The 22,448-nt window shown below is 40.3% G+C and overlaps 1 protein-coding gene across 1 annotated transcript in view; it reads left to right on the top strand.

Moving 5' to 3' along the window:
• The window catches only part of SYNE2 (spectrin repeat containing nuclear envelope protein 2), a 258,629-nt gene that overhangs the window by 40,918 nt on the left and 195,263 nt on the right, over positions 1–22,448 (top strand). Inside the window, exons 10-18 of the mRNA XM_032235484.1 lie at positions 1,198–1,299; positions 2,866–3,003; positions 6,223–6,387; positions 11,418–11,530; positions 14,762–14,918; positions 17,013–17,109; positions 19,036–19,223; positions 19,314–19,478; positions 21,825–21,980. Coding sequence (XP_032091375.1) covers positions 1,198–1,299; positions 2,866–3,003; positions 6,223–6,387; positions 11,418–11,530; positions 14,762–14,918; positions 17,013–17,109; positions 19,036–19,223; positions 19,314–19,478; positions 21,825–21,980 — 1,281 coding nt within the window. The remainder of the gene's footprint in view (positions 1–1,197; positions 1,300–2,865; positions 3,004–6,222; positions 6,388–11,417; positions 11,531–14,761; positions 14,919–17,012; positions 17,110–19,035; positions 19,224–19,313; positions 19,479–21,824; positions 21,981–22,448) is intronic.

Raw genomic sequence — 22,448 nt, 5'->3', positions numbered from 1 at the left:
TTGCGTCCAGCTTTTTTCAATTTTATCAATGAGCGTTCCTTGTAGAAAATCCATGCCATGATAAATTTTATTTTTCAGAATTTTATTAGACCTGCAACTAGTTTAGGTGGAACATTTACTGATAATTAGTGCCGCTTAAGATTATGATCTTGTTACATATATAATACTAAATTATTTTTTAATTATTATTATTTTTAAAACATAAATATGCATTAATATGATAACGGTTTGGTTCATACATTACTCTAAATTAATACAAAAAGTTCATATGATGGCCTAGGATTCTGGGTGGTTAGGAGCATTGGTTAGAATGCAGCATTGCATGCAAATTCTGCCCACAGTCTGGAGTTTGATCCTTATGGGGCTTGAGGTTCATTCAGTGTTCCATCCTTCTGATGAAGCCCAGATTGTTGGGGCCAATATGCTGACTTTGCAAACCACCCATAGAAGTGCTCTGGAGTGGTATATAAGTCTAAGTGCTATTGTTATAGTGCAATATGTGAATACAGTGAGATCGATATATTCTAGGCACTGTATCACATGTTAAACAATAATTTATTTTAACCGTGTTTATTGGTTGAAGCATAGATACCTCAGTCGCAGATTATGCTGAATTATGCTGTAAATGTTCAATGTTTGGGGTCAAACAACTTGCTGAGCCAAAACTAAACAAGTCATATGAACTAGAAACAAATATATTTCACAGATATATGTGAAATGTGTGGTTAAAATGCTGAGCTTGTCAATTAAAAAGGTTGGCAGTTCGGTGGTTTGAATCCCTAGCGCCATGTAATGGAGTGAGCGCCCATTACTTGTCCCAGCTTCTGCCAACCTAGCAGTTCAAAAGCATGTAAAAATGCAAGTAGAACAATAGGAATCACTTTTGGTAGGAAGGTAACAGCATTCAGTGCACCTTCAGCATTTAGTCATGCCGGCCACATGACCATGGAGATGTCTTTGGACAGCACTGGCTCTTCGACTTTGAAACGAGATGAGCACCTCCCCCTAGAGTCGGGAATGACTCGCACATATGTGTGAGGGGAACCTAAACCTTTTACCTTATATTTCACAGATGTTTGCAAAACAATCTATAAAGGGCAAAAACTCTGGGAATAAGAGTAACAAAGCACTATTTTCTGTAACAATGCAAACAGGAATATCTGTACAAGTATATACATTTTTTGTTCTGTTTTCCAGGGAAAAATCAAAGAGACCTTGAGCTGGCTCAGTGCACAGGAATGCAAGTTAACAAAGTTGCTGACTGAGCTAGAGAATGCATCTTTCTACAGGAAATTTGAAGTAAGTAACTTTGTAAAAGTATCCTTTGGAGGATATGTAATGTTACAAGAAATATGAAATAATAACAAGGGATCCCTGTTTTGTATCTTTTTATAAAATGAAGATTTTGGATTTTGCTTTCTGAGCTCTTTTTAGTCATGGTTGCAATTTATGATAGCAAACTGTGATTCAGGCCACATGAAGAATTCATCAGCCTTAGCAATGGCCTGGCTTTGCATGCTGCCATTCCTTCTCTACTTTTTATGTCATAGGACCTAATCAAAATAAAATTTGATTAAGGATCATGCGTTTATGCATATGAAGCACAAAATTATTATTTAAAATGTTAATTTAAAGCGTTAACAACCTTGAGAGTATCACCCATAGTTACTCATTTATTTTAATAGGAACTTTTCAGAATCATTAAAATTAGATAAACCATATGAAGATAGGTACAATTTCCATTCTGTGCCAGTCTTATCTTTGAAGTGGAATGAAAAGCAATTGAGCACATAGCTATTGATGAATAGATCATCTAGTGTTAATGTATTTATTTGCCTTTTAAACCATACAAGTTCATCCTTACCACAGTAAATCCATGAATATGTTAGCTTCTACATGTCTGGTGGTATTGAAGAAGCTAATCAGAATTGCATAAAAATATTAAAATAGAATAAGCCATGGTATAAAGAATTTACTTGTCGCTCAGGAAATTGATGATAAAGATTCAGACTACTGAGAAGAACCAGACTGAAATGTTGTTGCTTAGTTTTCTGTTTCAATAATGACCAAGCAGAACAGATAGACATGTTTATGCAATGTGATTTATCAGATTACCTAAAAATCTATGGTCATTTGGTGATCATTCAAAGTTACAATGGCTCTGATAAAAGTGATTTATGACCATTTTTCATACTTATGACCATCGCAGCATGGTCATATGTTCAAAATTTGTATGCTTGGCAACTGGCATGTATTTATGGTGGTTGCAGTGTCCCAGGGTCATGTGATCACCTTTTGCAACCTTTCGACAAGCATAGTCAATGGAAAAATCAAACACATGTAAAAACGGTGGTATTAACTACTGCAGTGATTCACTTAACAGCCATGTTAAGAAACATTGTAAAATGGAGCAAAACTCACTTAATAACTGTCTTGCTTAGCGATAGAAATTTTGGTCAAAGGATTGTGGTTGCATTGTCAAGGATTATCAGTAGTGGTATTAAAACAACTTGTGAGTGACTTTAAGCTTGGTTAGTTTTCGTGGAATAAACTGTTTTTTTGACTTCATTTTGCATATAATTCTAGTAAGCAAATTATTACTTATTAAGTGTATAAGCTGACCAACTCCCAGTTGTAGAAAGTGTGTAAATGATGTAACCAGGTTAAGTGAATATTCTGTTGTTCACTTGAGCCTCCATTATTCAGAGATAAACTACCTTTGTATCCAGTCTCATTTAAATATCATGTTCTATAACCATTGACAATCCTACCCTCTTAATTCTTAATTTCCCTAGTTCTTTTAAGTATCTGACATTGACTATATTGAGTGCACTTACCCTTTTAAATATCAATTTAAATCCTTAGGCAATGCTATCATTTACAGAAGCATTTAATGAAGAAAAAAAAGCCTTCATTCCCATTCTGGAATCTAAAAGAAAAGGGTCAGAGTTGAATGACGATTACTTGGAGATGAAGGAAGCATGGGACAACCTATCGCATCAGGTCATTTTGCAGGAATTTGCATTTATTATGTTGTTGTAAAAGGTTTTTTGTTCATGCATTTGAACATACGGCTTCCATGGGGACACATTTCCTGCTATGCAAATATGAAGCAAAGATGGGAGCAATAGAATACTTTGCAAGCCATAGGGGTAACTTATACGCTCAAACAGAACAATGGTTCTAATATGCTGGTACATTTATATGACATGTTGGACCTCAAGGGTCAAGCGGGTTTGCTGCTAACGTACCTGCCTCCCAACTGCGTTGCAGCGGCCCTCCCCGCGCTCCTCGAGTCAGTAGCCGAGCTAGCAATTGAGTTCCCTAGACTAATGGTTCTGGGGGACTTCAATCTGCCTTCGCTCGGTGAACACTCTGACGGAGCGCAGGAGTTCATGGCTTCCATGACAGCCATGGGCCTGACCCAGGTAATTCGAGGCCCTACCCACTCAGCGGGGCACACACTCAACCTCGTATTCCTCTCGGAGCAGTGGAGTTATGATCTTGGTCTGAGGGGAAATGAGATCATTCCCCTGTCGTGGTCAGACCACTACCTACTGAGGCTAGACTTTCCGGAGGCCAAACCCCCACCGTGGGGAGGAGGAACTGACCAGGTGGTTCCGCCCCAGGCGACTGATGGACCCTGTTAGGTTCCAGACGGAGCTTGGGGTCATTCCAGATGCTCTCGCCCACAGTTCGGCGGAGACTCTTGCTGCGGCCTGGCACTCGGCAGCATCAGAGTCTCTGGACCGAATTGCGCCACTACGGCCCCTCCGGGTCAGCGGCTCGCGGAGACCCCCTTGGTTCACCGAGGAGCTCCGCGAGATAAAGCGCCGGAGGAGACGCCTAGAGCACCTGTGGAGGTCCGATAGGTCCGTATCGAACCGAGCACTGTTGACAGCTTGCACCAAGGAGTATATTCGGGCATTGAGAACCGCCAAAAGATCACACATTGCCTCCTTGGTAGCATCCGCCGAGTCCCGCCCAGCCGCCCTGTTTAGGATAACCCACTCCCTCCTAAATAGGGAGACGGGGAACCCCCTGCAGGGTAAGGCTGAGGAGTATGGTCAGTTCTTGGCGGACAAAGTTGCTCGGTTTCGATCGGAACTGGACTCCACCCTCGCAGATCCAGCCGAGACACAAGGGAGTGACTTGGTAGACCATCTCTGGGTTGAGTTTCAGGATGTTACCTCCGGGGATGTGGACAAGGCTATGCGAGCTGTGAGTTCCTCCACCTGCATACTGGACCCGTGTCCCTCTTGGCTGACTGCCAACAGCAGAGAGGTGACACGAGGCTGGATCCAGGCGGTTGTTACCGCCTCTCTTCGGGAGGGACATCTCCCCACCGCGCTTAAGGCGGCGGTGGTGAGGCCCCTCCTGAAGAAACCGTCCTTGGATCCAGCAGTTCTTAATAACTATCGTCCAGTCTCCAACCTCCCCTTTGTGGGGAAGGTTGTTGAGAAGGTGGTGGCCTTACAGCTTCAGCATACCTTGGAGGAAGCTAACTATCTTGACCCCTTCCAGTCTGGCTTCAGGCCCGGTTACAGCACTGAAACCGCTTTGGTCGCATTGACCGATGATCTCTGGAGAGCCAGAGATGGAGGCTATGCGTCCATCCTGGTTCTCCTTGACCTCTCAGCGGCTTTCGATACCATCGACCATGGTATCCTTCTGCGATGACTGCGGGAGGTGGGGGTGGGCGGCACTGTTTTACAGTGGTTCTCCTCCTACCTCTCGGACAGGTCGCAGTCGGTGTTGGTGGGGAGGGAGAGATCGTCCCCGAGGCCCCTAACCTAGGGGGTGCCGCAGGGCTTGGTTCTGTCCCCCCTGCTATTTAACATATACATGAAACCGCTGGGCGAGATCATTCGGAGGCACGGGATTAAGTACCACCAATATGCGGACGATACACAGTTGTATCTGTCCGCCCCGTGCCAACTCAATGAAGCGGTGGACGTGATGAACCGGGGCCTTGAGGCTGTTAAAGACTGGATGAGAGCTAACAAACTGGTGCTCAACCCGGAAAAGACCGAGTGGCTGTTGTGTTTTCCTCCCAAAAATTCGGCTAACGTTCCATCAATCAGGCTGGGGGGGCAAAATTTATACCCCTCAGACAGGGTCCGCAACTTGGGAGTCCTCCTGGATCCACAGCTGAGCTTTGACCACCATTTGTCGGCTGTGACCAGGGGGGCATTTACCCAGGTTCGCCTGGTGCGCCAGTTGCGGCCCTACCTGAACCGGGAGGCTCTCACAACAGTCACTCGAGCCCTTGTGATCTCTAGGCTGGAATACTGCAATGTGCTCTACATGGGGCTGCCCTTGAAGAGCATCCGGCGACTTCAGCTAGTTCAGAACGCGGCCGCGCGAGTGATCATGGGCGCACCACGGTTCGCCTATATAACACCGATCCTCCGTGAGCTGCGCTGGCTACCTGTTGATCGTCGGGTGCACTTCAAGGTCTTACTTACCACCTATAAAGCGCTCCATGGTAGTGGATCTGGCTATCTGAGAGACCGCCTCCTGCCAATTACCTCCCTGCGTCCCATCAGATCGCACAGGGTAGGCCTCCTCCGAATTCCATCCGCCAGTCAGTGCCGACTGGCGACTACGCGGAGGAGAGCCTTCTCAGTTGCAGCTCCGACGCTATGGAACAACCTCCCCGTGGAGATCCGTACCCTCACCACAGTCCAGGCCTTCCGCACAGCCCTCAAGATCTGGCTATCCCGTCAGGCCTGGGGATAGGATTTATTCTCACCCCGCCCGAATGTTGAGTGAATGTTGTGTTTTTATGGTTAATTTTTTTACTCACGTTTTTTTTTTCCTTTTAAGTCTTGTCTTGCACTCCCTTCCCCCATTGTTGTAAGCCGCCCTGAGTCCCCTCAGGGAAAAGGGCGGCATATAAATGTTCAAAAACAAAACAAAACATAAAGTATGAATAGCTGAAGGAGAAATTTCTTAACAGTGAGAGCAATTAACCAGTTGGACAGCTTGTCTTCAGAAGTTGTGGGTGCTTCATCTCTGGAGGTTTTTAAGAAGAGACTGGATAGTCATTTGTCTGAAATGGTATAAGGTCTCCTGCTTGAGCAGGTGCTTGGATTAGAAGACCTCCAAGGTCTCTTCCAGCTCTATTCTGATTAAGCAATATGCTGGCATAATTTTGTAACAAAGTATGAATAGTTGAAGAACCAATATGAATGGCATTGCTCTGATTTATTTGTCTAGATGAATGAATGGAAAGCAAAGCTGGACAATATGTTACCTCCACCTCTGGATGCCACTGAGGCTTGGCTGAAAGAAACAGAGCAGCATCTGGCACACAATCTACCCATTTCTCAAGATCCTTTGAAAGCAACAGCTGCCCTTGAAGAAAAATTAAGAGCTGTACAGGTTGGTTAAGCAAAGTAAAATATTTATTTTTAAAATGCATTTATTGATTAAATTTATTTATGTTCCATCTCGTGGGCAGCTTACAACATAATAAACATTAAAAGCATCAAATATAAAAGGACAGAACAAACAAAATAAAATCATTAACACAAGATGGAAAGAGAGGGAGCTGGATATGGAGGGAGGGAGAGGGGAAGTGGGACTATCTTTTAATTAATCAACAATCACCTTCAGTATGAGTCTTTCCTATTGGGTCCCCAAGCCACCTGACAGAACCAGATTTTAAGGCTTTTACAAAAAGTCAGATGGGTGGGAGACAATCTCACCTCAGGGGATAAGAGGCTCTTTTCTTGTGGTGTGCCAGTGGAGCTGGTGGCAGACTCAGACAGTGAGGAAGTTGGGGAAGAACATGGGCCAGGGCTGTCCAACAGTTATCAGCTGCTTTCGGAGTTGTATATCAGTGGGCAGAAGAACAGCTGGAGCCAGTTCTTGATGTGCGCATGTGCAGAGCTGCCAGAAGGGAACAGTTAAGGAACAAAGGGCACAGATGGACGTTGAATGGCCCCTCCCATAGGGAATAAAGAGGAGTGAAAGGGGAGGCGAGTTTGCAGGAGACAATTTGTTCAATTCATTAGGGTGAAGATCTGTTCCTGACTTCTTGCCAAGTAATTGCTGCTACAGTGTGGCATTTGGAAGATATCGGCCTGGCAACTCTCCAAACCTGATAAAAATCTGTAGTTGTGAAAACTCATGAAAGACAGTTTTCCGGGACTTTGCTGGAGTGGAATTCCCTTTAACCTATATAAAAAGGTTTTACCAGGGCAAGGAGTCTGCTTCATGAGGCCTAAGTCAGAACATCTTCTGGACCCCACCAGCAAAATTCCTTTTCTAATATGTGTTAATAAAATACATCAATCTTGTGTATACCTGCATTGCTTAAAGCAAGCATCATGGCATTTACTGTTGTTTGTAGCCCTGTAATACAATCAGAATTGTCTTTTCCCTATTATTTGGGGCACTGTGAACAATATTGATGAAAAAAGGACTTCCTGGGGGCGTGGCCTGTTGCCGAGGAGGGCTCCACCGAGCTCCTCAGAGATCTGGTCTGTATATCTAAATAAGATCATAGATAGCACCCCTTTTTGGCTAAGAAAGGGGCAGGGAGTAGCTCTGTAGGCTAGGGTCTATTCGTAAGCCACAGCCTTTTTCTTTTTTTGGCTGTGGATAGAGATTAGATCCAGCCGGAGCGGAGCTTTTATCTCCAGCCAGTTCTTCTCAGCTGCCTTTTTTTTTGGCAGCCCCAGACAGGCTAGCCCCCCCCAGGACAAAACAAAGTTTTTTTTCAAGCTAGAATTGATACGGGCGGGTCCCACTCCTGTGAGATTTATGTTTTTATTACTATCTTAAATACCAGCACCATTTGTCTTAGAGACTTCTTTGTCTAAATGGATTTCAAAATGGCGATTTCTCTCCGTGGATGATTGATAGTGGATATACTTAGCCGGTTTTACCTTCCTGCAGACCGCTCCTTAACAAAATAAACTCTTCTTCTTTGGAAACAGAGGGGAGCAAAGCGCTGCTTACTTGTGTATTTATTATGGCACCCAGGTCAAAGAAGCGCCTTGCTACAAATGTGTCTAAAGAATTTAAAGAATTTTTACTGGAACCACAGCCTTTGTCTCCTATGCCTTCTACTGGAGAACTTCTAACACAGGAATATTTCTTTAAAATGTTTAATGATTTTAAACAAGAAATTAAGGAATTTGTATTGGAACTATATGATGATTTAAAGTCTAAAGTTAATCAAATGAAGGCGAACACGTTTGCAGCCGTGTCTGCCCTGTCAGATTATTCTGCTGAAATAGAGAACAAATTGGAAAGTTTGGAGAAGGCTAATTTTAATTTGACTACCAATATTCAAATTTTACAACAAAAAATTAGAGACACTGAACAACAGCTTATGATGATAAATTTTAATAGGAAGGCATTTGCAATAAGAGTCAGAGGATTCCGTGAAAAGGAGCAAGAGAATCTGAAACAGACCTTTGCTGAAGCCTTCAGCCATGCGGTGGGAAGCCCGGGACTTAATTTTGATTGGCAGATTCGGAAAATCTATCGCCAGAACTCATTGATAGCGGAACAGCGACAGCTCCCGAGGGACATAATTATACATTTCTCTACAAAAGAATCTAGAAACGCGATTGTGCAAAAGTTTCATAACAACAGTCTCCGAGTTGATGACCAGGACCTGATTGTCTTCAAAGATATACCTTTCCAGATGTTGAAAGCAAGAAGGGACTACACCTTTTTAACTAAAGAGCTTAGGAGTCAACAGATTCGATACAGATGGGAGGCCCCTGCCGGCATCACGGTTACATTTGAGAATCAAAGATTTCGTCTTAACTCTGTTTCGGAGGCTCAAGATTTCTACTGTAGGACTTTGAAGGTGGGACTTCCTGACTCACTTGGAAGAGAGGAGAGACAAGCGGAAGGAGAAGGCAAACGGCAGGCCATGTGGCTGCAAAATGGAGGGGGTAGCCTTTCCTCCCTCGGAGAAGCAGAAAAACGGAGATCGAGAATTTAGACATTTCAAAATATTCGCCAAAGTTAAGGACTGAATGGGGGTCTGAGACCTCTCTCCGGTAGAAAAAGCGGACTAATTCTTATCAGAAGGGAAAGTTGGGTGAAACTACTTTGAACTAGATTTTAAATTAACGTTAGCATAAATTTGATAGTGGTAAACATTAGACAAGCAAGGGATGAGGGTAAAATATATGTGGAATGATTTACGTTGTTTAAAGCTTATTAGAACAGAAAGCCGGTTGGGATTATCTTAAGATAGGTGTAAAAAGAATGCGGAATGATTTATGTTGTTTAAACTTTGTTAGAAGGGACTATTTTAAAACAGAAGGTTAACTGACTCTTGCTGAAAGTATTATTTGAATATGTGGAATGATCCATGCTACTTAACTTTTATTAGAAGGGAAAGTTGGTTGAAATTGCTTTGAGTTAGATTTTAAACAAATGTTAGCATAAAGTTGATAGTGGTAAATATCAGACAAGTAAGGGATGAGGGTAAAATGCATGTGGAATGAACTACGTTATTTAAATCCTATTAGAAGAGAAAGTCGGTTGAAATTATCTTAAGATAGAAGTTGATTTCTGTGTAAAGTAATATTTGATCTACGCTGCTTAACTTTACTAAGAAGGGGAAGCTTGGCTAGATTATTTTGAATTACTGTTTGAAAAGGAGGTTAAGAAAGATCATTTACGCTGTTTAAATTTTACTAGAAGGGAAAGCTTGATTACTCTTCTGCAAAGTAATTTGAATATGTGGCATGAACCACGTTGCTTAAATTTTATCGGAAGGGATCATAAGGTTTAGGAAGAGGAACGGGAGAGTCTACAGAAGGTTGGGGTAAATAGCAAAGAAGTAAGAGACGAGAATAAAATATAGATAGAATGATTTATACTATTTAAGCATAGATAAAGATGGGGGGCTGAGATCAACACAAAGAGTGGTTTCTTTTTTTTTTCTTTTTTTCTTTTCTCTTTTCTTTTCTCTCTTCTTTTTTTTTCTGTTTTTCTTTCTTTTGACATATTACTTTTATTTTTTTAATCCATATGTATACAAGATATTTTAGACAGAAGGTAGTGCCAGGTGTGGGCCCTGGGAAGTCGGGAGGATTAGGGATGGGGATTTGTGGGGGTGGGGGGTGGGGGGGTGTTAACATAGTCTTAATAAGAACAAGAATGTATTTATATACGGTGGTTCTTTTTTTTTTTTTTCCCCTTGGTTCATTTTACTTTTATCAGATCAAACAACACTCGAATAAAGGCATACACCAAGGAGGGAGGTAGAGGGAAAGAAGAGGGAGGAGTAAGGAAGGAGTAAGGGGAATGTAAGGAGGGTGTGTGGGGAGTAAGGGGAGAAGGAAGGTTTGAGGGGAAAGGGAAGTAGGAGGGGAGTGTTAGAGGGAGAAAGGAAAGTTGGAGGGGGTAGATGGGGTGTATGGAGGATGGAAGGGTTAGGTGGGGTTGTGAATGAGTTGTGTTTCCTTTTTTTGTTCGTTTTATCTCCTTTTTTTTTCTTTTCTTATAGTAAATACCCTGTATATAAGTGATTGCAAATGGAATGTGAAAAATGAATAAAATATATTCAAACAACAATATTGATGAAAAAAGGACCACAAGTTTACGTTTGGTTCACTATATAATAGAACAAGAATCTAAACAATCAAGTAAATCCAACTTACACAAACCATTCTTGTAAGCTGCCCACATTTGCCCCAAAGAATGAGATGAGTGGAATATAAATTTAATAAATGAATAAGACAAATCAGCTAAATGTGGGTAACGTTTGTCTTCTACTGTAGTATATACAAGTTTAGGATGCATTGCACAACATTGATAGATTTGGAATTGCTTTTCAAATGATAAGTTGAAGTCACATATTGAGATAAGCCAAAACTCTTGACATTTCCCACATTCTTTATGTTGGATCAGGCTTTGTAAGACATTTAAACAATGACTTCATTCAGCCTTTTAGTGCTATTGAGTAGAAAATGTAAAGGACAACCAACTCTAACATTGCTCTGAATATGATCTCTTTGGGCAAATACAAACCCAGGCATATTCACCAGGCATCATCAGTGGGCTCTGCTGGGTTTTCGTGGTTTTGGCAGATGCCCAGGAATTACAGCAGCTGATAATACAGTATATTCTGGGGTGCAGTTTTATAATATAAAACAAGGTAAAATTAAAAAAAACAATGCAATATTCAGCCATGTAATATTGTACAGTAACAATACTGTCCGCTCTTTAAGTAAAGAAAGATGCAATATTTCAGGAACTGTCTTTATAACCATTTTTATAAACTATTCCATAATTATTCAATGATACTTTTCTTTGAGAAATTTATTAACCTATAATTGCTGTTCTGTCCTATTGCTAGAAAATTAAATGCACATATAGATGAATAAATGATGTTTTAATTGTAAGACATTTGTGAATAGTGCTTCTGTTTTTAGAATTTGATGGAAAGTTTTCAACAGCATTTGGAAACCCTTCAGTCCTTTGACAATAGAGATAATGCTGGAATGCTGGTAGTTCCACCTCAGAAGCTGGAAGACATGAGAAAAAGGTTTGTGATGTCAAATTCCTCCTTCGATTTGCATGCTCCTTTTTTCTGCATTCAGCTAAACATAATTGTATTCTTATCACATTTAATAGCCTAATTGCAGACTTATGGTGAGCATCTCTGCTGCTCTTATTGACACACATACTGTATGCATTTCCCACAACCGATCCTCCAGATGTGATGTATTCACTAGTTTGGGTATTTATTCAATCCCAGGATTCGATTTTCCTTATAGGCAAGTTGTGTGTTCTTATTCTCATGATCAACTCAAGCCTAGCTTGTGGTTTCTCTGAAAGCACTGCCTGGACTAACAAGCAAAATGTAGATGGGCCACAGGCCTGATTCAACATAGCTCTTCCTACACTCTTTGTTTCTGGAAATAATGCCAATTTCCTGACTTTTGTCATTCGTATTTTTGTATCCAGTTTATAAATGTATGAAGCTATTTAATTCTGAATCAGACTGTTGATCCATCTGGTTCAGTGTTGCTTCTGTTAATTGCCAGAGGTCTTTTAAAGTCCTCCAAGCACTGTTCCCTCTAAGGTGCGCGGCTGCGTGGCCGCGCACGTCGCTAGAAAACCCCGCGCAGCAGTTTCTATCTGCCGTGCAGAGTTTTCTGTAAAGGAAACGTGGGGAAGTCCTTTGCAGGCGGCTAGAAGTGGCCGCCCGCAAAGGACCTCCCCAGACTTGTTTTGAAGAGCATGGCTCTTCAAGTCCATGTTCGGGGGATCCCTTGGAGAGGAGATTCCTTCCTGCGAGACCCCGTCCAGAAAATGCGGGGAGCAGCAGCGGAGACCCGGGGCTGCTTCTGCTGCGACCGCTGGACTGTGGGGCTGGGAAGGGGGCGGGAAGAGCGGCGGGGCTGGTGGTGGCCAGCCGTGGCAGGCTGGTTGGCTGCCTTTCCACCGCCGCCCCCTCTGTGCGGCGGCTTTCGACCTGCTCCCCCGACTCGTATCTCCTCCTGTTTTCCCCCTCCCTCTTACATGCCCCCTTGGTGCAGCGGGCTACTGCCGGCGAAAGGAGTGGGGCGGGCGACATTGCACAACTAGGTAAATTATAAACCACAGATTTTAATCCTATTTAATTAATTTGATAATGGTATCAAATTTAGCTATAAAGTGGCCTTATGTACTTTTTTCCCCCTGGGCCTGCTAAATTCTGGTCCCTGGTGATACAATGAGTTAAATGCATTCTGGCCTGGATTTCCTATTGTGCAATTTGTGTCATGGACTTAATCATTTTAAATTCCATAAAATGCCAGTACACATCCTTTCTGCCAAGAGATCAGAAAAAACAATGCTTGAATCTTCTGATATTTAAATGATTTATAATGTTGTTTAGATATATAATTTGGATTACATTTGAAAGCTATGCATTGATTAAATACTACGGAATACAAGCAGTTCTTTCTTTTTTGGTTTTAGAAAAGGATAATTCCCTTTTTAGCCAGGCTTTTTGAATTAGATTATGGTGATGGTGATCACCAGTTTTTAAGTAGATTTCAATTTTTTAAAAAAAAAATCTTTTAGCTGCTTTGAATACCTTGGAGATGAAAAGATGGGGTACAAACTTAAATAACAAAAAAATTGTACATTCATTTTGAAAAATAAATGCAATACTTGATTAATTTCATATCTTTATTTAAAATAGTTTTGGCATGGCATATGGTTTTATCAATTCAGTTGGAAATGATGTGGATGTTGTATCTGATTCTGAGGTATATATATTCTTAAGTAAGATAACATATAGCATATTGTCCAAACTTGCTAGACTATTTAATTGATCTTACTACTTTAAAGGGGGAGAGTTTCATGATAAATTATTTTATTACATTTATGTTGCATTTATATATTATATTTATTACATTTATATTTCACATTATATATTTATATTGTTATTTTACTGTTTATTGTCAATTTTGAGAAATATATTGATATATCAATACTGATTTTAATCATACTAAATAACAATTACTGCTATTATTTATCAGCATTAAATATTTACAGTTTTTAATATTGAGTTAGTCGTATTTTAGAATAATAGGATTATCTTTTAATAGGATAATTGGCAAAATCTAATTCAAATGTGATGGGTTGCATTCCAAAGGAATGTGAGAGGACAGGTTGCCTGCAAAATGCCAGGACCCAGGACCCTGTTGGTGCCATGTCTCTCTCTAGCCAGTCTAACAATCTAAAAGCTGAGCAGAGAGCCTTTTTTTTTCAGGGTGAGCGGAAAAGTATAGTGTTTGAGTGGCACTTTTCATGCCTGGGATTCCTCAGGCTGAAACCTCGCTCGCAATCGGCGCTTGACGCTTGGAAGGTTGCGCAAATGTCCAGCAGACGTGACAGCAGTTCAAACTGTTGCTCTCTTAGGTGCTCAGGCATGAAACTGTGCAGCTCAAACACTGTACTTTTCCGCTCACACTGAAAAAAAAAAATTAGAGGGAACATTGCCTCCAAGGCTTCATGTAAGTTATTAAAGTCTTGTCTGGGTCCTGTAGGCTCTCCAGCAGTTGTAACACTTTTCTTCTGCTCTTCAGATGCATCTACTGTATTTTATCATTCTTGCACAACCATGATCAGATTGCAGCATTTCCTGTTCCCAGTTCAACCTAACACATCAAATACAATAGAATAGAATTCTTCATTGGCCAAGTGTGATTGAACACACAAGGAATTTGTCTTTGGTGCATTTGCTCTCAGTGTACACAAAGAAAAAATAAAATAGAATATATTCCTTAAGAATCATAAAATGCAACACTTAGTGATAGTCACAGGTTACTAACAAGCAATCAAATCATACTAGGAAACAAATAAAATAATATAAATTGTAAAAATACAAGCAACATGGTTATAAGTGGGAAGAGATAGGTACTAGGAAGGATGAGAAGAATAATAGTAATACAATCTGAGTAAATAATTTGACACTGTTGTGAGAATTAGTTGTTAAGCAGAGTGATGGCATTCAGGAAAAAACTGTCCTTGTATCGTGTTCTGGTGTGCAATGCCCTATAGTGTCGTTTTGAGGGTAGAAGTTGAAACGATTTACGTCCAGGATGTGAGGGGTCTGTAGATATTTTTACAGCCTGTAAATCTGTAAATTGGTTGGTAATAAAGACAGAACTACCTATTTAACCGGTAAAAAAGCTGTGCATTTTTCTAGAGCACAGCATGTTTTATAGGTTCATTGGTTTTGTCTTATATTTTATAGACAAGATGTTGGGTTTATTTGCAGGTTCAGCAAAGTTCAACTTGAAAATTTCAGCATTATTGTGGAATACTACTGCTCATCCAGCTCAGCTATCTTCAACGAACTGACATCTAAGTTGAACATCTGGAACATCAAGTTTGGAACCAAGGAGACTGTGGAGTTATTGCTATTGGATTGGCATGTAAGCATTATGGTTGCTTCTTGGATAGCTATGCAGAAGAGACTATAGAGTTGAATCAAAGGCATCCATATAAATTCTGTACATACTATTTATTCATTTATTTATAAAAAGTTTTTTTATTTTTCCCTTCCAAATTCGTTCATAGATATACATTCTTATAATTGCTATTTAACATTTGTTTATTCATCATAGTCTCTATTTTTACACACACACACACACACACACACACACACACACACACACACACTACTGTGTGGGTCACTTTCTTGCAACCCCGTGCCTCCATCTTGTTTTGCAACAACCTTACTCCTTCCGTCTTCTCAACCTCCCTTCTCTACCTTCTTCCTTCCTCCTCTCCTTCCTTCTTTCTTCTTCCCCTCTCTTTCCCCTCTCCTCTTCCCTTCTCCTCTTTCTTATCCTCTCTCCCACTCTTAATTCCCCACCCTTACTTTCTCTGCTTTACCCTTTCTTCTTTTCCCTCCTCACCCCCTCTCCTTTCCACCGTTGCCCTTGTTTATTTACTTTCTCTGATGGGTTCTCAGGGTGGCATTTCATCAATCCCAACTTTATCTTTTCATACCAATAATTTTCTCTGTTTACATTTTATTTCTAATATTAGCTCCACTTATAACATTTTTCCGCTTGTATATTTACATTTTAATATTTTCTTATTTCTTCTCTCCCTAATTTAATAATGTGCCATCTGAGATATTTATTTCATGTTTTGTTCCTTTCTCTTTCTATTTATATCTTTTTTCAAGCCAATCGTAAAATTGTCCCCATGTCCTATTTATCCATTTAAGTTTTAATTTTTATTAAATAGTTTATCCTGCCTTTATTACTTTTATAATTAACTCAAGGCAGTGAACATAAATGATACTTCTTCCTCCTCCCCCTATTTTTCTCTTAAAAAACAATCCTGTGAGGTGGGTTGGGCTGAGAGAATGAATGATTAGCTCAAAGTCACCCAGCTGGTTTTCATGCATAAGGCAGGACCACAACTCACAGTCTCCTGGTTTCTAGGCCAGCACTTTAACCACTATGCCCAACTGGCTGCTCTAAGCAAATAATTGTCATCCGAATATGGATTATGAATTTAGCATGTTAAAAGTGCCATATCTTAGCTTCAGTTGTAAATACATTATATGTATATAAAGATAAAGGAGGAGAGCCTGTGGCTTAGTAGCTAACACAGCTGCCTAATAAAGCTAGCCAAGGCTTTATCTAGGTATGACAAATTCCTTCTCAGCAAGGCATCCCTCAGCAGACCAAGAAGTTCAGATATATACATTCATTAAAGAGTATTAAGAACCCATTTGCACAAAGCAGTTCAGCATCTAGCAGTGTACAGGAATCCTGCTCTATAGCTGTATGAACTGGTCTCAGGTTGAAATACTGGGCTCCTTCCACCTGCCTTTTTAAGTCAACAGCTCTTGAGCTGCTTGCTTTTTGTCCTTGAAGGTTTCAACTACCTCTTTCCCATTTTAAAAACAGCTTTCTCGCATCAGAAATTCTCATTTTATCTGTCTTAATTCTTCTTCTACGAACATCCAGCAGATGTCAGTGTAAATCTACAAACATTTAATAAGAGGTCTGAGGAAAAAAACCCCACGATTTGTTCCTCCAAGTAGGAAGATTTGCCAAATGTTGTAAGGTCTAAACCTTGACAGTGTTGTTGGTGGTTTGAGAGGCAGAGAACACTATTCACTCTTGAACTGCCAGTATAAAGTCCTGTTGTTTTTAAAAGCTGTTTGTTTAAGCTTTGAATTAATTAATTTCAATTGAGATCATGTGTTCCAGGACTAGCACATATTTCAAAGTTTGTGCCTCGGGCAAATTATGCTAGATGAGGGTTTTTGTCTGTGTGTGTGTGACTCTTTCATCATGTTACCCTCATAGACATTTTAATTTTTTAATTTTTTTCTCACCCTCCTCCGCCGCAGCTGGTATTCCTTGCTTTTATCCCTTATTTTGTCTCCGTTTCATCTGATCCATATAAACTCAGATAATCTGTAAATCTCAAATTGAATTACTTCTAATTCTCTACAGCGGCAAACATTTCTTAAACAAATGTGTCATTTTATTTTGGGGCAGAATTTTATTGAAGAAAAAGGTTTTCTTGGTCAACTAGACACTGCATTACAAGTATGTGAAGCACAGAAGAAAAAATGGATAAAGGCTCCTAATTTGGGTAAGAATTCATAAACATCACAGTGGTTCTGTCCAGGCTTCAACAACCCCTTGATTTTCAGTGCTTGGTCTGTAAGGATTATTGTTACAGAGCCAGAATCGCACAAGCCATGAATTACTATATTTTTTGGAGTATAAGACACACCCTTTTCCCTTAAAAAAAGAGGGTGAAAATCTGGGTGCATCTTATACACTGAATACAACATTTTTGGCCTACCGAAACCTTTCCCCCTTTGCAAAAATGATGCAGAGGGTTTGGGAGGCTTGCAAAGTGCTCCTGAGGGCTGGGGAGGGCAAAAAAGAGCAAAAACCGGACTGTTTTTGCCCCCTAGCACCCAGGAACACTCTACAAGCCTCCCAAAGCCTCTGCACACCCCCTTTTTTGCTCGTTTTTGACCACCCCCAGCCTGCAGGAGCACTCTACAAGCCTCCCAAATCTCTGTGTGCCCCTTCCTTTTTTTGCAAAAAATTAGGCTTGCAGATTGCAAAAACATTTTTTAAAATTTACCTCTTCAAAATCATGGTGCATCTTATACTTCAGTGTGTCTTATAGTCCGAAAAATACAGTACTGCAATGCATTTAAAGAAACTTAAGGTTTTAGGGCATATGTATGTATTTTTAAAAAAGGAGGGGAAGGAACTGTCAGAGGACATCTTTTCCATCTTGAAAACAACCTTAAGAAAATTCAGTGTGTTCATTAGGTATGAAGTAGAGAATATTGGATAGAGACAGAGCAAAGGAAGTTTAAAGAACTAATAGAATAGTTAGAATCTTGAACATTCAAGGACATGCATTTGTTACACTGTCATGAGATCTTTGGCCTTGTCCTCACTAAGGTAAAGAAAAGTACAAATTTAGTTTTTGAAAAAGATGGCCCCCATCTTCTCCCAAGTGTTCTTGTTTTTAGCATAAAGTGATTTTTATAGTATTAGTAATAAGCTTTTCATGAAAGCTACCTGTGGAGCTCCAAAATAGATTAAGTATCTTGCTGAGAACAACGGACTGTACACCTTACCTTGCCTTGGAAATGGGAAGAATTCCTAAATTCTTAAGGATTTTCAGGAAAAATTACTAAATAATGCCACCATGATTTTGTTTGGTGTAAGATAGAGAAGAAAGAAATATCAGGAAGCTTCCTAAATGCCTGTTTCTTACCCTATGACTGATACCCTATGACCCATTAAGCTGTATTAGTAAGATTTCATTCATTTTTAAAGTAGCTATTTAGGACAGAACAAATATATTGTGTACCTATTATTCCCTTGTTAGTAGAGATGTAAGTGTTTTTCATCTTATGGGAGCCTACTAAAGAACAGTTGGCAAGATAAAGTGAGACAATTTCATTAAATGTAGGATGAAGGCTTGATCCATATGGCAAATTTACTTAATTGAAGCTTGTTCATTCTATATGTATATGTATATGCATATGCATATATGTATATGTGTGTGTGTGTGTACATACACACACACACACATGAATTATAATTGCATGTTAGATATAGCTTGAATCTCATCTGAATGACAAATGTATTTACATTGTACCAGTTGTTCTCTTTCAATATTGATTTTTGATCTGTAAAATCTGCTCATAGCTCCTGGTTGTATAAAGTAGCAATAGCAGTTAGACTTATATACCGCTTCATAGGGCTTTCAGCCCTCTCTAAGCGGTTTACAGAGTCAGCATATCGCCCCCACAGTCTGGGTCCTCATTTCACCCACCTCGGAAGGATGGAAGGCTGAGTCAACCTTGAGCAGGTGAGATTAGAACCGCTGAACTGCAGATAACAGTCAGCTGAAGTGGCCTGCAGTACTGCACCCTAACCACTGCACCACCTCGGCTCTTTTTAGAGTAAATGAGGAAGGTAGAAAATCTTTGTATACCACTGTGAAAATGGTTAATGATGTTATTATTTTAAAATATTTTAGAAATTGATCCAGAAGAAACAGTCAAATTGTTTAAGATGATAGAAGTTCAGATTTCCAAATGCAGAGAGTACATTAACAGTGTGAACGATACCTTAAAAAAAGTTTTATCGTCTTGGGCCAACTATACGGAGAACATCCAGTTGCTAAAACTTTGGCTGGAAGAGACTCGAAAAGACCATCTTAAGAAGGTATGTTTATTTTTTTTCCAGTCATTAAAATTATTTTGAAAATTATGGATGCACCATAAACATCATATGGATTTTAATATGATCCTTTAGATCTCCCCAGAAACTTTGGCAGCCTGGAATTCACGACATGGTTCCTTGAATGAAGCTGGAAACTTTTTGATTGAATCCAGCAATGCAGAAGTGGGATCAGCTGTTTCTGGAGAATTGAAAAAATTGAACAGAAAATGGGCTAAGCTTATAAAGAAGACAAAGTTTGTGAGTGGACATAAATATTTTCCTTTCCTAATTTGATCAAATCATACTTTACAGTACAATGAAGTGTTACAATATTAGTACCTCACTGTACTGTAAGGCTATAAATTAAAAGAAGGAATAAAAAGTTTCATATCATCACTTTGGGTTTAAGCTCAATCGTCAGGGTTCCAAGTAACACCCCCAATGAAAGAAGACTCTGAGGCTTGAGGTTCCTCAAAGTTCCATTTTATTACAGGTGTCATATTGGCACATCTGGGAAAATCCAAATCTGAAAGCTTCCAGGTTTTCTCCACCCAAAAGAAAGTCCAAACACCTGTCCAGCACCCACATGTCCAACTTATGGTCCAATCAAAGCACCATCCCCACTGAAGATGCCTCCCAGTCACACCCTTCCAGGTGCAGTGTCCTTGTCTCTTGGAGAAAGGAATGTTGTTATGACTATATATCTCCCCAGCTCCATAAAATCCCCCCCTCCCAGTTTTCCAGAGACTATGGAATCTGGCAGGCCTGAAGATCCAATGCCCAAGATGGCTTCCAGGCCTGATATCAATGCCAGTAGTTCAGTGTTCTGACCCCCCCCCCCTCCAACCTGCAAATCACCCTGACACAGGCTTGGCTGTTTGCCACTCTTTAATCACGGCTTTATCAACTCCTTTGGCTGAAGGCCCAGACGCGACTCACATGCAAGACTATTTGAAAATCCAACAGGCACAGATACATGACAGACAGAGTATTCCAATACTGTTTCAAACAATTGTGTCTTGCAAATGACCCCTCCCCACTTCTTTACTTATATACTCTCTTGGGAGGGGCCAAGCCACAACCACCTGGGCTTAATCTTCATCTCTGAGTCTGCCTCCGCAGCTGCTGCTTCCGTTTCTCTGTCCTTCTTTGTCTTGCATCAGGAATAAACTGCCTTGAATCCTCCCCACTACTCCATGCCTCAGGTGCCTCCTGGTGCCAACCAGCCTCTCTGGTCCCTGCTCTGAGTCTGAACCCTGCCCAGGGTCCTCCACATCTTCCCTGGTAGACTCATATGGTTCCTCGTATCTGAGTCCAACAGCAGCTCAACCGGATCCTGCTGGTCCACAACAGTTTTAAATTTACAAAGCAATAGCACTTAGACTTATATATCACTCCACTATGTTTTATAGCCCTCTCTGAGCAGTTTACAGAGTCAGCATATTTTCCCCAACAATCTGGGTCCTCATTTTATTGACCTTGAAGAATGGAAGACTGAGTCAACTTTTGAGTAGCTCAGAATCGAACACCTGGATGTGAGCAGTGAGTTAGTCTGTAGTACCGTAGAGCCGAGGTGGCGCAGTGGTTAGGGTGTAGTCTGTAGAGCCGAGGTGGCGCAGTGGTTAGGGTGCAGTACTGCAGGCCACTTCAGCTGACTGTTAGCTGCAGTTCGGCGGTTCAAATCTCACCGGCTCAAGGTTGACTCAGCCTTCCATCCTTCCGAGGTGGGTAAAATGAGGACCCAGACTGTGGGGGCGATATGCTGACTCTGTAAACCGCTTAGAGAGGGCTGAAAGCCCTATGAAGCGGTATATAAGTCTAACTGCTATTGCTATTGCTATTGCTATTACTGCATTCTAACCACTGTGCCACCACAGCTCTATATTATATACTTATGTATTAAATCTGCAGACTCATCCCTGTTTTTCCCCGAAAGGATTGAAAAAACGTCAAATGAAGTGATAAGCAACCTCCCCCAGATAGATGCTTTATGAGATGTGTTCAATTTTAATCCTATCATTCATAGTCAATTACATGTAATTTTAATACTAAGTATTAATTTTTAATAACAATATTGCAATGAATATTGTTATTCCTTCTGTATTTATTTTTTCCCTTCTATCAAATTAAAATTAGAATTCATTGATTGTAGGGACTAATCTAAAGGTTTTCTTAAACTGCAGTTATCAGTTTTACAGGAATGGGATTTGCATATTACCTATTAATTAAAGTCTTCAAAAGTCATGGATGGTTTTGTAATATATTAATAACACAAGATATTTATTGTGGCATAAGCTTAATAGATCTACTTTCTCATATGCATGAAATATTTCTCATTAGTAGATTCTTTTTTAAAAAAACATGGCAAAAAGACCTTGATATATGTTGATATTGCCACATTTATAAAACTCCAAATCTATACAAGAACAGTAACCATTCATAATAGTTGTTATTTTATGGCCTAATTGAGAAAATCAATTAAAAGCATCATGTTTGCAGATTTTTGGATGACTTTCATTAATGCAAACACATACATAGAATAAAGCCATCAAAGTCCAAGTAGCAAACCTGAGGATTATAACAAATGTTGCTTGATGTTTGTAGGAAATGAAAATGTTGAGGATGCAAGAGGAAGAAATGGTGTTGGTAACAGATAACAATGGAAATGTTGAGACTTCTAAGAAATTAAATCCAGATGTATTTAATAATCCAGTGGAACCTTCAAAGGAGTTTCCTAAAGTGTGCTTTGAAAAGTCAGAGGTAAAGAATCTGCTATTTTATATATAAATTGGAATTTTAATATTTGTCTTATTTGCTGCATTCCAAACTAAATCTCTATTCTTGCCATTCAGTATGGGTGATACAGTTTCTGTGCATTTGCAAGGAACTATGCAGGGAAGGGGGTAAATTGCAGTCATAATCTTGCTTCCAGATCTGCAGATGTGTTGGTTAGGGCTACCCACCTAAAAGAGCCCATACTTGTATGGGCAGTTACCAGGGGTGAAATCAACTTACCGTTGCTATCGGTTTGCAGATGTGAGCATGCTACGTGCATGCAAAGAGCATAAAAAATGGGACATGATGACATCCGGGTGGGTGCCACCACCACCACTACCGGTTCGCCCGAACCAGATAAATTGGCTGAATTGCACCACTGGCAATTACTAATGCTCTTATGGGTCCAAGTCACGGTAACTGTTTGCAAATTACTAATAGCTGGGGAACAAT

This window comes from Thamnophis elegans, chromosome 1 (genome assembly GCF_009769535.1).
Source record: "Thamnophis elegans isolate rThaEle1 chromosome 1, rThaEle1.pri, whole genome shotgun sequence".
In the NCBI taxonomy this organism is placed as follows: domain Eukaryota; kingdom Metazoa; phylum Chordata; class Lepidosauria; order Squamata; family Colubridae; genus Thamnophis; species Thamnophis elegans.
This window is presented reverse-complemented; position numbering and strand designations above follow the sequence as displayed.